General features: G+C 37.5%; 1 protein-coding gene across 1 annotated transcript in view; it reads right to left on the minus strand.

Moving 5' to 3' along the window:
• Window positions 1-6,579: 6,579 nt before the first annotated feature.
• Window positions 6,580-15,269, minus strand: part of TXLNB (taxilin beta) — a 52,851-nt gene continuing 44,161 nt past the window's right edge. Inside the window, exons 7-10 of the mRNA XM_075203116.1 lie at window positions 13,970-14,044; window positions 12,731-12,823; window positions 9,691-9,786; window positions 6,580-8,589 (exon numbers count right to left, since the gene is read on the minus strand). Coding sequence (XP_075059217.1) covers window positions 8,134-8,589; window positions 9,691-9,786; window positions 12,731-12,823; window positions 13,970-14,044 — 720 coding nt within the window. The 3' untranslated portion in view covers window positions 6,580-8,133. The remainder of the gene's footprint in view (window positions 8,590-9,690; window positions 9,787-12,730; window positions 12,824-13,969; window positions 14,045-15,269) is intronic.

Here is a 15,269-nt window from a genome sequence, read left to right on the forward strand (position 1 = left end):
GACGTGCCGGATGTGTGAAAACTTTGCCCAGGGAAGAAATTGTGACCATTTGCTCTGATTGTCTGTGGTAAAACAGCGAAGAAGGTCTCCAAGTCTTGATTGACTCGTTAGGTCTGGTCATTGGTCTGGGGATGATATCCCAAAGAGAGTTTTAATTCTGTACCCAGTTTTTTACAGAAGGACCTCCAGAATCGGGAGGTAAACTGGACTCCTCGATTGGAGATGATCTACTTAGGGCAGACATGTAATCTTAAAATTTCTTTAATAAATATATCGGCTAGACAAATGGCCAAAGGTAGACCAATGAGAAGGATGAAGTGAGCCATCTTGGAAAACCGATCGATGACAACCCAGATAGTATTGAATCCGGAACTGCAAGGGAGGTCAGTAATGAAGTCCATCGCTATACTTTCCCAAGGAGCATTAGGTATAGAAAGTGGGCGAAGTAACCTAGCAGGGGCCTTCCTGGATGTTTTGTGTTGGGCACAGATGGTGCAGGCTGCAATAAACTCACGTATGTCTGTATGTATAGTGGGCCACCAGAAACGGCGACAGAGTAGCATAGTGGTCTTTTTTACTCTGGCGTTGCCGCGATGCGGGAGGAGTGAGCCCACTTTAAAGTCTTGAGTCGTAGATGTGGTTCCACAAAAGATCGTCCGGGTGGAGGAGTGGATGTGTCGGTTCTTGTAAAAGCCACAATATTTGAGGGATCGATGATGCACTGAGGAACTAAAGGATTTAGGCGATCACAATCATCAAAAGAGCGAGATAAGGCGTCTGCTCTCCCGTTTTTAGCACCAGGGAAGAATGTGAGGGTCATGTTGAAGCAAGCAAAGAAGGATGCCCAGTGAGCTTGCCGAGGATTTAGGCAGCGGGCTTCACGAATGAATACCAAATTCCGATGATCTGTGAATATGGTAACAGGAAATATGGCACCCTCCAATAAATGACGCCATTCCTCTAGCGCAGCTTTAATAGCGAGAAGTTCTTTGTCCCTGATTCCGTAATTGATCTCACCAGGGAGGAACCGTCTAGAGAAAAACCTGCATGGAGAATGAGTACCAGACAACATTTTTTTAAATAACACGGCCCCGATGCCCACCGAAGAGGCATCAACTTCCACAAAGAAGGGTCGTTCCTGGTCTGGCTGGGAGAGGACTGAGGCAGAGGAGTATGCTTTCTTTAGGGTGGCATAGGCAGATATGGCTTTGAGACCTTGCGGTTGAGGCCAATTCAAGATAGCAGACACTTTGATGGGATCCATCTGTAGTCCTGTGCCAGATACAATAACACCAAGGAAAGGTACTTGGGAAACTTCAAAGACACACTTCTCCAATTTGCAATAGAGATGGAGTTTCCGTAGTCTACGCAAAACTTCTTTCACTTGTTCCTGGTGAGAACTCAGATCCTTAGAGAACACTAGGATATCGTCCAGATAGAACACTACAGAGGTGTAAAGCAAGTCCTGAAAGATGTCATTGACAAACGTTTGAAAGATGGCAGGGGTATTGCAAAGACCAAAGTGCATTACCAAGTACTCGAAATGGCCATCCCTGGTATTAAAGGCCGTCTTCCACTCGTCACCCTTTTTGATACAAATCAGGTTGTAGGCCCCACAAAGGTCTAATATAGTATAAATTTGAGATCCACTGATTCTGTCAAAGAGATCGGAGATAAGGGGTAGAGGATACCGATTCTTGACTGTAATGTGATTAAGGGGACAATAGTCAATGACCCGTCCTTTTTCTTGACAAAGAAGAATCCGGCCCCGCCAGGATACGTGGCCTTGCGGATGAACCCTCGTTTCAGGTTTTCAGCAATATATTGAGACATCGCCAGAGTCTTGGGACGGGACAAAGGATAAGTACGCCCTTTGGGTATAGGTTGATCCGGAGACAAAATGATGGAGCAGTCCCAGGGACGATGGGGGGGGGGGGGTAAGGTCTCCGCTTCAGTCTTACTGAGCACATCCAGAAACTCAGCGTAGGCCACCGGAAGGGCAGAATCAACTATTCAAGAATGAGCAACCACCCGAGATCCAGGAGAAAGAACTTTGGATATGCATCTGTGATGACATTCTGAACCCCATTGGGTAACCTGAGCATGTTCCCAATCCATCTGTGGCGAATGCATCCATAACCAGGGTAGTCCCAAGAGGTGAATGCCATAAGAAGTTCCAGGATATTCTTGGAATAGGGAGCAATTGTGGATTCTCCAAGCGGCCTTTTTGCCACCGTTTAGGAGGACGGGTTTCTTTTGGAACAGACTCTGAGAAGGTGTCCGGAATCTCCACAGTAAAGGCAGAGACGTTGTTTGAACCGTCTTTCCCTTTCTTCTGGGGACAATCGAGAATGTCCGACTTGCATGGGTTCATCCATGGGCAGAACTGGGTTTTGAAATTGTGGAGCCAGTCGAGGTACAGTCCGCCTGGTAGTGGAGCATTTTTGCGTGCGTTCTTGATAACGCAGGTCTACCTTGATACAAAGAGCAGTAAGGCTATCAAGATCAGAAGGAAGATCTCGGGAAACTAGTTCATCTTTGATCAGGTCAACCAGACCTTGCCAAAATGTCGCCACCAAAGCGTCGTTGTTCCACTTCAGTTCAGATGCCAAAATCTGGAACTGGACTGCATATTGACCTATGGACAAATTACCTTGACGAAGGCTCAGCAGACTAGTAGCCACAGAGGCTACTCTCCGAGGATCATCAAAGACTCTCCTAAAGGCTTTGATGAAGGAGGCTGTGTTGTTAAAGAGAAGATCCCCTCGTTCCCATAGAGGTGAGGCCCAGGCAAGTGCTTGACTGCTCAGAAGGGAGATAGATAATGAATGCCACTTTGGTGCGTTCTGAAGGGAATGCTCCCGGGTTACACTCAAATTGAAAGGCACATTGGTTTAAGAAACCCCTGCATCTTTTGGGATCTCCATTGAACTTTTCGGGAGCTGGAATGCGCAGACTGGAGGCGGCCGTGGAGATTGTCCCCACACTGGAGGATGCAGCCGTGGAGTAGGTTATGGCTGGAGTAGTAGGCAGGGAGCCCTGTAGAGCATCGAAGCGGGTAGCGATACCTTGGACACACTGTAGGAGGTGTGTCTGGGCTGCCTCATGTTGTTCGACCCGCTGGGCCAGGTGAAGAAGTAAGTCCTGGGCTGAGGGTTCACCAGACCCCTCCATAGTCATGGACAGAGTATATTGTCACAACTATGTGTTGCGTACATGTTATCATTGGCACTTCTCGGAGGAAGGTGCCGAATCTAACGGGCCCCCTGGTTCACCATTGACCCCCTCCCGTAGGTATGGACTCTGCTGCAGGAGACACGCAGGTCGCGGTCCTTCCACGAGTCAGATAGCGAGGCATGGAAGAAGAAGAGTTGTCAGACAAGCCGGGTCGGTAACTGTGCTTGCAATGGAGGTACAAAAGGAATATCCGGAGGGATGGTGAGACAAGCCAGGTTGGTAACTTTCTAGAGGCGCAGTACAATAGGGAGACTCAAAAGGGGTAGTCAATGGTCCGGTTGCTAGGCAACCAGATGCGCTAGGAGTTTGCAGAGGCGACCGTCCCGGAGAGATCGCGGGACTGCGTCTGACAGAAATAGTCCAGTGTAATGAGAAAATATCAGTGTAGTACTAAAATACTTGAATATTGATGACAATTGTATAACTAATACGCTGTGTGGGGAGCAAATGGATTTAGCAATATCCAAAAGTGTTCTAAATAGAAAATTGTTCACTTAAGAGCACGTGATTAATGCCATAAAATGGAATTAAGAAGCATTACCTCATGAGTTCAATGGCAGAAAGTGAATTATTGCTTGAAGGATATAGGTACATTATTTGTTTTAAAATATAATTTATTTCATATATGAGTTGTGTCTGTATGACAGATTAATGTGAATAAAGTTTGTGTAAATAAAAAACTACATTTAGTTGTTGCTTGCTGTTATTTCTTATAAGAACATAGGCCTATAACTACAATGCATTATAATAAACTACATGGAAGAATAGGTATAAATAACTAATTTTGGCACAGCGTTTTCAGAGGCAGGCCCATGATGAAACACTAGTAAAGGTGGCTTTGTGTACTGCTTAACCCAGCAGTGGACGTATACTGAGTGCCCTGAATGAGAAGTGGAACAGTAGTAGTGGAAAAACAACCTTCTGTGATTAGCATGTATTTCTTTTATTTCTGGTGCATGCAATTGTGTTTTTAAGAAGCTGTTTGATAAAATTATCCACACTATGATGCACCTCTCTTATCTCCTTATTCCATGTATAAAATGAAAAAAAGATGAATAATAATACATTTATAAGCAATACCAATGTTAAACTACAGATAAAATAAGTCATTGCTATTCTGAGAGCACAGGATACAATTGGTGAATATGATTAGGCTAGTTATTACCTCAGGAAATGAATGGCAGAGTAGTGATTTACTATCTAGAATTTAGGTACATTCTTCGTTTAGGAGGGAATTTACTTAGTTTATAAATAATATACAAACAAGTTAGACAAATGGGAACATAAGGTGAAAAACATTTACCAGTTTATTGAGCACAAATAGTTGTTCATCTATATCAGGTCCGGACAACCTCTGGCTCTCCAGGTGTTGTGAAGCTACAAGTCCCAGCATGCCTTGCCAGCTGTCTATGGATTAGAAAAGCAATCTGCATCTTGTAGTTTCACAACACCTGGAGAGCCACAAATTGTCCAGGCTTGATCTATACTATACATTCTTGTGCCTTGGAACTTGGGTGCATTAGAGTTTGGCATTGTTTTGGCAGAACAGGGTTCCCCTTCAGTTTGCCCAAATTGGCAGCAATTAATACACATTTACACGGGGTATTTAATTATCTCTCTTTGTCAAGTCAAATTAGCATTTTCATTCCTTTATGTTGTGAAAATTATTAAACAAAGAGACATGTACTCCAAAGATTAGCTCAATACAAACTAAAGTTCATATGCCATTATCAAAACATGTCAATGGGAGACATGAGGGTGATCAGCTTTAGGGCAATAGCCAAGTAAAACTTGACCAATGGAAATGGTGTTTGGACAATCTCTTATTAAAGGAAAAGGCCAAATGGATTTTTCGCCTTAAATCTCTCAGTCAGAATGGCCTAAATTGAGAATTTTATAGAATTTATTAAGTAAAATGTATTGCTGCTTTTTAACTCCTTGTTTCCGAAAATTGTATTTTAATGTATATTATATATATATATATATATATATATATATATATATATATATATATATATATATATATATATATTGAACATAATTTGCAATACTTTAAATATTATTTTGATTTTAAATTTAAAAAATTACAGATGTTTATTACATATGATTACGCAAAGACACAGATGTCCTATTCATTTTTACTATTGTTAAATTGCAGAAAACTAAGTATCACTAAAGCAGTGTTTCTTAACTCATGCACCCCAATAGCTCATATTTTGAGTATTTGTGTCTGTGGAAGCAGGTGGGATAATACTTACCCAGCCAAGTAGACTAAGTCACCTGTGCATGATTAAAGAGATCCTGAAAACATGAGCTGTTGGGGGGGTATGAGGACTGGATTTGAGAAACACTGAACAGTTGGCAATTCCCACATATGGGGAATTGGAATTAACCTTGTGTTTTTCCTGAATGAAAATATTTTTAGGTGTTTTAACTTTTTTTATTATTGTGTGATCAATAGAACATTTCAATATTATTGACCGATGTGTAGATAGAACAGTTTGTCCATTTTTACACCCCAGTAATATCATTTAATTGTTACTGACCACTATTTTAGTCTCTAGTATATGTTCACAATAATATACTAATGCTTTATTTTTGTCACTATTCTGCTCCATACTGCACTATTTGTTTCTGGGGTTTTTTCTATTTTTATTACAAGAAAACAAAAATTATGTATTCAGAATGTAAATGAATACATATAGATTGTATGAATGATGTTTTGCTGTAATGTATATGTCCTGTTGATGGTGTTTTAATGCCAATCTGATAATAAATGACAGGTGTGCCTATCTCTGCAGTGAATGGTCACTAGTTCAGTGGCAAACAGCAAGAATGCTTTAATTCACCACAAGCAACTATATAATACAGATCGAGACCATGTTGGCGCTATGTCACACTGCCAAGAACCCAGTTATAACAGTGAAACATGTTGGGTAACTATGAATATCTTTTTAAAGTGTTATGCATTGATCATGCATCCTCTGCCAATTATTGTCAGCAATTCATCATCATCATCATCATCATCATCATCATTATCATCATCAACATTTATTTATATAGCGCCAGCAAATTCCGTAGTGCTTTACAATTCATGTTACTTTAGCACAAATAGTTTACCCCAGTAGCTATAACTAGAATAAGAATTAGGCCCTTCATGTTTGCTTAAAAACACAAGGAATAGTAACCTCCAGTTGAAAAGGTAAAGTCTTACATATGTGGTAGCATACATCAGCCTCTCTCTATATAATATTGCACCATCATTGATCTGTTACTTTGAAGAAATGTTAAATCTACTGTATTGAGTTATCCATCCTCTGTAATAATTGCAGTTCACAGACATTACACAAACATCTTTTATTCACAACAATATCTTGGGCGATTATCCAGACTGTACATTGTAGGCCGGAATACTCTGTAATTAAAATGCTTTGTTTGAGAGTGTATAAAACAGGCTGATTATACAAATTGTTTTTATCCTCCCTATGAAATATATGTATCCTTTGTACATTTAATATATTGGCAGGTATGCTACTGTGCTATGCTAATTATTATGAAATCTGCACTGATCATTATTACAATAAATATATAGACACATCATTTTAAATAAGGTTTATTAAACACTGTAGCCTCTTAACTAAAATATCATTACAAATCATTCAAGGCTTTTCAACTGTGTTTTAAGAATAAAAAAACAACAAATCTATGCTTTTAAATAAATCTAATTAAAAACAATGCTTTTACTCACAAACAACTACTGTTGATTGCTTTACAGTTAAATGAGAAATTAAAGCCAAATTTAAATGTTTCATATGTTTCACTTATTTCAATGATTTTTACGTTTGCAATTTATTCTAGCTAAAAAAAATGTCCTGCGCTAGAATTAGCATTTTATATCCAAGATCATAGGCTGAGCAACACTTGCATGTGGTAGCTGGGAATATGTGCACTTTTTAAAGTTTTTTTTTAACTTAATAAATAATCATTCTCATGGGTTTAATGGAGGTAGAAAAGTCTGCTGTTTAATATAGCAATCTGATTCAATGTACTAGCCAGTCTGTTTCTCACTTTTAGCTAGTCTCATGGCGACACAACCAAGAATAGGCTGGTACAACTTGGCCAACGGCAGTCCTAAAGGCAGGGCTGATGACATTAATGCCCATGGGGAAGTAAAGGGAGTGTTTCCATTCATCAACAAAGTAATGGGAGCCTTAAAACTGTATAGAAAATACAGCCATTTTTTTCCTGGGCTTCTGTTTCTCTCATAGTCCTGGGCAAAAACTAGATGAGTAAGCGGGAGGGGATCAATCACAAGTCACAATCAAGAGATTGTAGCTATCATTGGCCCTACAGTTCACACCCCTCTCCCCCTGGCTATTTAATGTCAGTTAACAAAATTTACCAGCATAGGGAAAACGGATGCATTCCCCAAATTTTACCTAACACATTATTTTATCTTTCGGGCTTCCTTCTATGCTTTTTAAGCTTGACGTTATATTGTCAGGAACAGTCGTTGCCCTTGGATGTGGAACAGTCCTGGTCTACAGGTGTAGTCAGTGCAGAAAGCACAGCAGAGCTATGGTGTAACCCAGTGGGAAAATAACAGGTGATTATATAAATACATATAGATACATATCCAAGGTGTACAGAAGGAAGCCAGAAAAGACAAAGCAACCTATATAGTAAAATTTGCAGGTGGGCATATGCAAGCCAACAAATGAAAGTCATCTGAAGGTCGACAACACCTGTGTCTTCACTGAAATAATTTAGCTTTTACTTTAACTTAAAGTCATTAAATCTTGTGAATGTGCCGTAGGATGTATTACACCGATAAAGGAGCTACCTGTATGGGCTTTCAAATATTGAAGTGTGTCTGTATATCAGTTACAGTTTGGCTTAGTCTACATCTTCCATATCATTTTTCATGACTGTTTGCTGCGATTCTCCCTCGGATGGCTTCTGTTCTGTGGTATGTGAGCAGGCTGCACCCTGTAATGACTGTGCAGGATTTTCCTCTGCAGCAGCCAATTGGCTCGTTTCAGATTGTAGACATTCCAGACTGCTTTCTTCTGCTGTCTCCTCCAGACGGTGGGTCACCATAAAAGCTGTTTCTAGATCTCTGATGATTTTTTCATCGATGACAGAAGGCTCCGTGATAGACCTTTCATCATGTGCAGCACAGCCAAGGTCCTCTCCAGCTACATCTTCTTCCTCATCCTCATCATTATGTGTCTTGGCTTCTCTAATTTTTTTGTATAGTTCAAGTCTTTCCTCCTGCAGTGCTCTGCAAAGTTTTTCCAGTCTCTCAATTTTTACCACAAAGCATTCATATTCTTTAGCCCTCATGGTTTTCTGCAATAAGATAGGACCATAATAGACATGTAACTTTTAGATAAAAAAAAATAGTATTTATTTATTAGCAATAATTCATAATGTATCAATATACTAAGTTAACAATAAAACCATGTAATATAAATGATTTGATACAAAAAAATTGACAATAAAATAGACTTGATCTGTGCAAAACCCTTGATGGAACAATGGAAAATAACGTTAGAATTGTACAGTAAGACCCTTCGACCCTTGATAGCAATGATGGTTTTAAACTATTGTTATTTAATTTAAATAATGGGGTAAAACAGTCCATGCTGTCACCTCTTGCAAATATAATGGATGAGAAACTGCTGTAAATAACATGGAACTTCTTGATTGATATATAACAACCTTTTTAATCCATTTTATGCTAATTGGGACCTTTAACATACCCTAATGTATCACTCTGTAATATATGACATCCAGATTCCAATCCTGCTTAGCACACACCACCGTTAAACTTACTTGCTTTACAGAAATACTGAAATAAAAAAGAAGATTTCTGCCTAAATAAACCACTCCTGGCTATCAATCTTATTGCGGTGATTCCAACATGAATTGTACTGTAGATATGGTGTCCAAGGGGAGGAACCGCCACTGGACTGCTACCCAGGGAGAGCCATCTCTGGGAATAAATGTATATTCTGTCTGGAATTCTCCTTCAAACCATTAGCAGCACATGTTAAAGACAAAATTTATTTTTTAAATTAATTTACGGTGGGAGGTATCTGTATAGTTTGTTCAAGCATTTAAAACCCATGTTGCTATTCCAGCATATTGCAGTCTCATCATCACATCATCACTGGATTTCTCTCTTTACAATGCACCACATCAATGGACGTCTTTGCTAAACTTTGCACTAAATGGCTACACTGCACATTGGACAAACCATTTTTACATGATCACTTTCCTCCAAATACATTTGCATTTCTGGCTTATTAGGAAATGCACTTGTCAGGGTCAAGTCACGTTTGTTCTGACTGTAGCTAAACAAACAAATCTGTCACAATGGTTCCATCATGAAAAAACTACAATCATTAGCACTGCTGGTCATCGGTGATTCGATATAAAATCTCCTACCTCTTCAATCATGTCCAGCAGCGCTTTATTACAGTTCTCAAATCGTGTTTTCCAGGTGCTCGTATCCTTTTCCAGTTTCTTCATTTTTTTTGTCATCTAGCAAAGTCAGAACACAAATTCCAGTTAGCACATAATCATAAAAACAAATGACTAGATGCTGAAAAATAAAATGAACAAGGTGTTGAAGGAAAAACTGATCACTGTGTTTTGACAAAAGTAATTATGTTTAATGTCTGCTGTTCAAAGAGAGAATGTATAGTCTCATTAATGTTTTACAAGGCTGTCAAGTCATTGTGAGTTTTATGATGTATTTTGCAGTAAAAACAATCACATTGTCTTGTAACATATCTATTGTTACATAAACTTGCACTATGTAATTTGTTGCACGGTTTTTAATTCATATATATTGCTACATTAAGTATTTAATTTTTTTCACTTGGAGAAATTTGTTATTAATTTTTTTTTTATTGGTATATTTGCAAATATCCTTGTTATACTTTGGCTTGGACTCCAGAGATTGTCATTACGCCCAGTATGTAGTTTACTGCACATAGTAGCATAGCAACAAGGGTATTAGTGGTGTTACTAATAATGTTTCTTACATATCACTACACACCTACATATATGCAGGAACACCTTTCATGGAACTTAAAAAGATAACTGTGGTCATAAGCCATGGTGAAGTGACAATATGTAAGTGACAGATTCTGGCAAGAAACAAAAGAGCATATGGGAACAGACTTTAGAAAATGAGAGCTAGCAAAAATATGGGGTGAGATGCGGAGGGAGAGATCCCATGGTAAAAAAAAAAATGGGCAGATAGGTTTACATTGAGGCCCTAGTTATGCCACTAAATGCACAGTTAGATCCAAATCATAGACCTGATTCATTAAGGATCTTAAATGAAGAGGTATCTTATTTCAGTCTCCTGGACAAAACCATGTTACAATGCAAGGGGTGCAAACTAGTTTTCTGTTTTGCACATAAGTTAAATACTGACTGTTTTTTCATGTAGCACACAAATATCAACTTTACATTTCAGTGTACAAATAAGCTATCAAGTATTTGTGTGCTACATGAAAAAACAGTCAGTATTTAACTTATGTGCAAAACAGAAAACTAGTTTGCACCCCTTGCATTGTAACATGGTTTTGTCCAGGAGACTGAAATAAGATACCTCCTCACTTAAGATCCTTAATGAATCAGGCCCCATGTCGTCCTCTTCATCACAAGCAACAGATTGTTATAAGTGACCTAAGCCTTGGTCTTGCTTGAGCGCTTCTATTTCAGTTGCCATAGAACATGTCGGATTGGTTAATGCTCACATTTTGATATCCTCCTTCACTACATGGGTCCATTTAGTTTGTGGCCTAAATTTTGTATACTGATCATATTTCAATTTTCTAATATTTGTTTGAATAATTAAAATACCTATGTAGTCAATTCCAAGAATGAAATAGCAGTTGGAGATCATCTCTAAAGAAAATCCGAATTTCGATGCTGTCCCATTCTAAATTGTTGTCTGTAGATTTAATATAGCAAGTGATACTATTTGTATTTAATAGCATATACAACACTATAAATGTTCATGTTAGTTTATTTAAGAGGAGGGCATTATTCAGTTGCCTGTTTAATATTAGAATAGTTATGCCTATCCCTGACCGCATGTGTTTCCAATTATCAAAGTAGTTCCATGTCAAGGTTTCAACAATGACAGATAGTGATCAATATACAGAGAATAAGAAACATATTTACCCCATTATTATTATTATTATTATTATTATTATTATTATTATTATTAATAAATGCCGTTTGTAAGAGCACAGTGACGGAGAGTGGGTAAAACAGTACGTACATAAAACAGGGACATACAAGGTAAAGCAAATTAAATGCAGATATGAAAAGAAAGGGAGGTTGGACCCAGCTCATTAGAGAGCTTTCATTCTAATTGGGAGAGTGCACAGCTGAAACAAGTGGAGCGAGTGTGGCTCAGTAGAGATTGGGACAGTTTAAGAGTGTACCTGTGGCATTTTCTCACTTTATTGTCTTACATCTTGGAATGAAATTGGTTATATTTGGGAATTCTTACAACTGACTAACACAAAACATTGTGCATTGTCAAAAAACAACAACTCTTGTCATCATTAGCGCCGACATCGTAGGATTATAAAAAAATGTGTTATTGAACCTGAGCATGTAAAGCATTACCCTTGTTATGTTTTTCTATGTTGAGGACATCAGTTAAAGCGTAACAATCGTGGAACCCAAAAAATATTTATTAACACTTCTATTTATTACTGTTTCTTATTGTTATTATTGGAATTGTAAATAATTAATGACCAAATCTAATTATTTATACATTTTCTATGATCTATTACTTTTATTCATTTTTAATGTTGAAATTCATGGGCAAAATATCAATGGCTGTTAATGTAAGTTTTGAGAAATTGAGCAATACTACAGTCATGGCCAAAAGTTTTGAGAATGACACAAATATTGGTTTTCACAAAGTTTGCTGCTTCAGTGTTTTTAGACCTTTTTGTCGGATTTTGCTGTAGTATACTGACAAATATATAGTGTAATATATAAGTATTCTGACAAACTCCAAGCATTGATTAGGAAAGAATTGGCGGCCATCAGTCAGTATGGGGCCCAGGAGTTGATTGACAGCATGCCAGGGCGAATTGCAGAGGTCTTCAAAAAGAAGGGTCAACACTGCAAATATTGACTCTTTACATAAACTTAATGTACTTGTCAATAAAAGCCTATGACACTTATGAAATGCTTTTAATGTTACTTCAGTGTACCATAGCAAAATCTGACAAAAAGGTCTAAAAACACTGAAGCAGTAAACTTGATGAAAACCAATATATGTGTCATTCTCAAAATGTTTGCCCATGACGGAATATGGTGTCCTTCACAATAAAATATGTGGGTTAGTGGGAAAGTCTATAGCGATTCGGTGCCCAGAAGTACCAAAGACATAAAAAACATTTTCCCAAACATTTCAATGCATCTGAAAGTAGACAAAAATTTTTACCTTCTCCATTTCCTTTTTGAAAGTGGTAAACACTTCATTGCTTTTTGTCAAAGAATTCTGAAATTCATCAAATCTCTCAGAGTATAGTGTAATCTGCCAGCAGAGAAAATGACAATAATTAATATTTCAAAGTGACCTGAATTTGCACTGCCATTTGTCAAAACTTTGTTAATGTGATAAATCAACAGTGGCAAGTCTATAACTCACATAGAATATAACAATTTTTTTGAGTGTAACACTTTCTTGTCAAGCCTCAGATTCCTCTATTTAGCATTTCTAATGATCACATATGCTTTTCCGAAATCATAATTAATAATTCCCTTCAGGACTGTCACTTGAAGTACCAACATTTAAAGGGAACAAAATTATGGTAAGAAAACTGATATCATTTTCAGATAGTATACCATCCATATATTGTGTACATATATTTAAACATAGTGTTTCATTGCAGACATTACTGTCTGTGGATAGTGTATTTTGTTGGACTTTATATTCCTTAATGGATTCTACTAATAAAGCTGTTGCTTTTACCCCTCTAATGGCAGTTATCTTTGAATAACTAACCTCTTGGAATGCTAAGTGGTGGCCAAGACCAACGAGTATATTTATCAAGCTGCAGGTCTGAAAAAGTGGAGATGTTGCCTATAGCAATCAATCAGGTTCTAGCTGTCATTTTGTAGACTGTACTAAATAAATGATAACTAAAATCTGATTGCTATAGGCAACATCTTCACTTTTTCAAACCCGCGGCTTGATACATTTACCCCCAGGTCTATTACACTAAGTTCTGGTGATACAATGTTTGAGTTCCGCTTTTGCGTCACCATTCCTCACTTTTTTTGTACATTTGAACGTCATTGAATGTTTATTCTATGAACAGAGCTGCAATGACAATGGGCAATCCATCCCACTGTATTGTGTGGTCTGGGTAGGACTGGGAACTCTTAAGGCCAAATCTCATCAATAAAATAAGCAAAAATGTTTGGTCCAATCTATAGCGTGATGAATAATTTACAGAACAGCTTTGAAAATTTTACTCATCTTCAAAACTAAATTAAAAATTAAGATTGTTGATACATTTTAAAATATTAATTAAAACCTACACATCTTTGTAAGTACATGTCTGTATAAATAGGGTAATATTACCTGTCAGGTAACCAATACGCTGTCATTAGCTGTTAAATTGCAGTCTCAGATAGATTTGAACATTTTATTAACATGGTTTTGATTCTGGTTTACCTGAGTTTTCAGAACAGTTTCCTGATCTTTCAGCATTTTGCTCTGTAACTTCCATTCAGCAGCCTGTGTCAGCAACTGTTAGAATAAAACATGAAGATGTTGTGAATGACTGGACGATGAACAGCTATAGTCTTGGGTCATGCTGACCTGTCCAAGTACATTACAGACAGCACCATTGCTGTGATTGTATATGTCTACAGTAAATTCAGATTTTTGTCTATTAAACATAAGAAATGAGTGAAGTAGGAAATGTATGGCAAGTGCAAAAATCTAGTAACACATATATACATGCAGATTATTTGTACAAAACTTCAGCAGTACTAAAAAAGCATTTTTTTTTTAATGAAACATTGCTTTTTTAGTTGACCATAAATCTATATTTACTTGGATCACTGATACTAGCATGGTTTAACAATTGGTGAGTTTGAATCTGCACACAACAGCAAACGTCCTGCCATCTGCAACTGTATCAAAAGTTAAAATTTTAAATATTTATCTGATAAACAAAAATATGTATTTGCCTAAATACAAATGTAATTAAAATAAGCAAGCCATTAAAATGTACTCTGTTTCTGTAACATTGTGTATTTTAACATGAAAATGTACATTGCAAATTGCTATTTGTTACCACCAGGTGGCAGCACATGATTTTCGTAAACTGTATGCTTTTCATACTTGTAATAGCACTGTTTCTCAGTTACAATGTTTCCTTGTTAGATTAATTGATGTGATGCAATTTGACATGACCACTGTAAAGATTTGTATTAATCATTTAAGTAAATAAAAGAAATAGCTGTGATTTTATCATAAACAGTAATAGTGTTTATCCACAGTTCTGCTACAACACTTTTGTTTATTAACTCTGAGGCCTGTGCAACCTGTAAAGAGCACTTTCCTCAGATGGTTCTCCTTCATTGTATTGACTAAGGGGTAAACTTATTAAGTATCGTGTTTTAAACCTCCACACATCACCAGCGGCTTAGTGGTGAAAGCCGCCGCATTTACTATACGCCAGTTTGAGGCTGCAATGTAAAATGCTGGCGATGTGTGGCAGATTGAAAACAGCTAAACCGCCATCAATATAGCCAGAGAAAAGACAGGTTTTTTTTATACCGGCTTCTGATTAACTGGATAGCTTGTTTGAGCTATCTTGCCATTCAGAACAAAAGAGCAAGCACTATTGACATATAAGTTATGGGGGCAATCATTATTTATTTATAAAGGGGCAAAATTAATGTATAATTATTTTTATGGGGGAAAATTATGTGTTATTATATAGTGGGGGCACTATGTGTGCATT

This window comes from Mixophyes fleayi, chromosome 3 (assembly GCF_038048845.1).
Source record: "Mixophyes fleayi isolate aMixFle1 chromosome 3, aMixFle1.hap1, whole genome shotgun sequence".
Taxonomy (NCBI): domain Eukaryota; kingdom Metazoa; phylum Chordata; class Amphibia; order Anura; family Limnodynastidae; genus Mixophyes; species Mixophyes fleayi.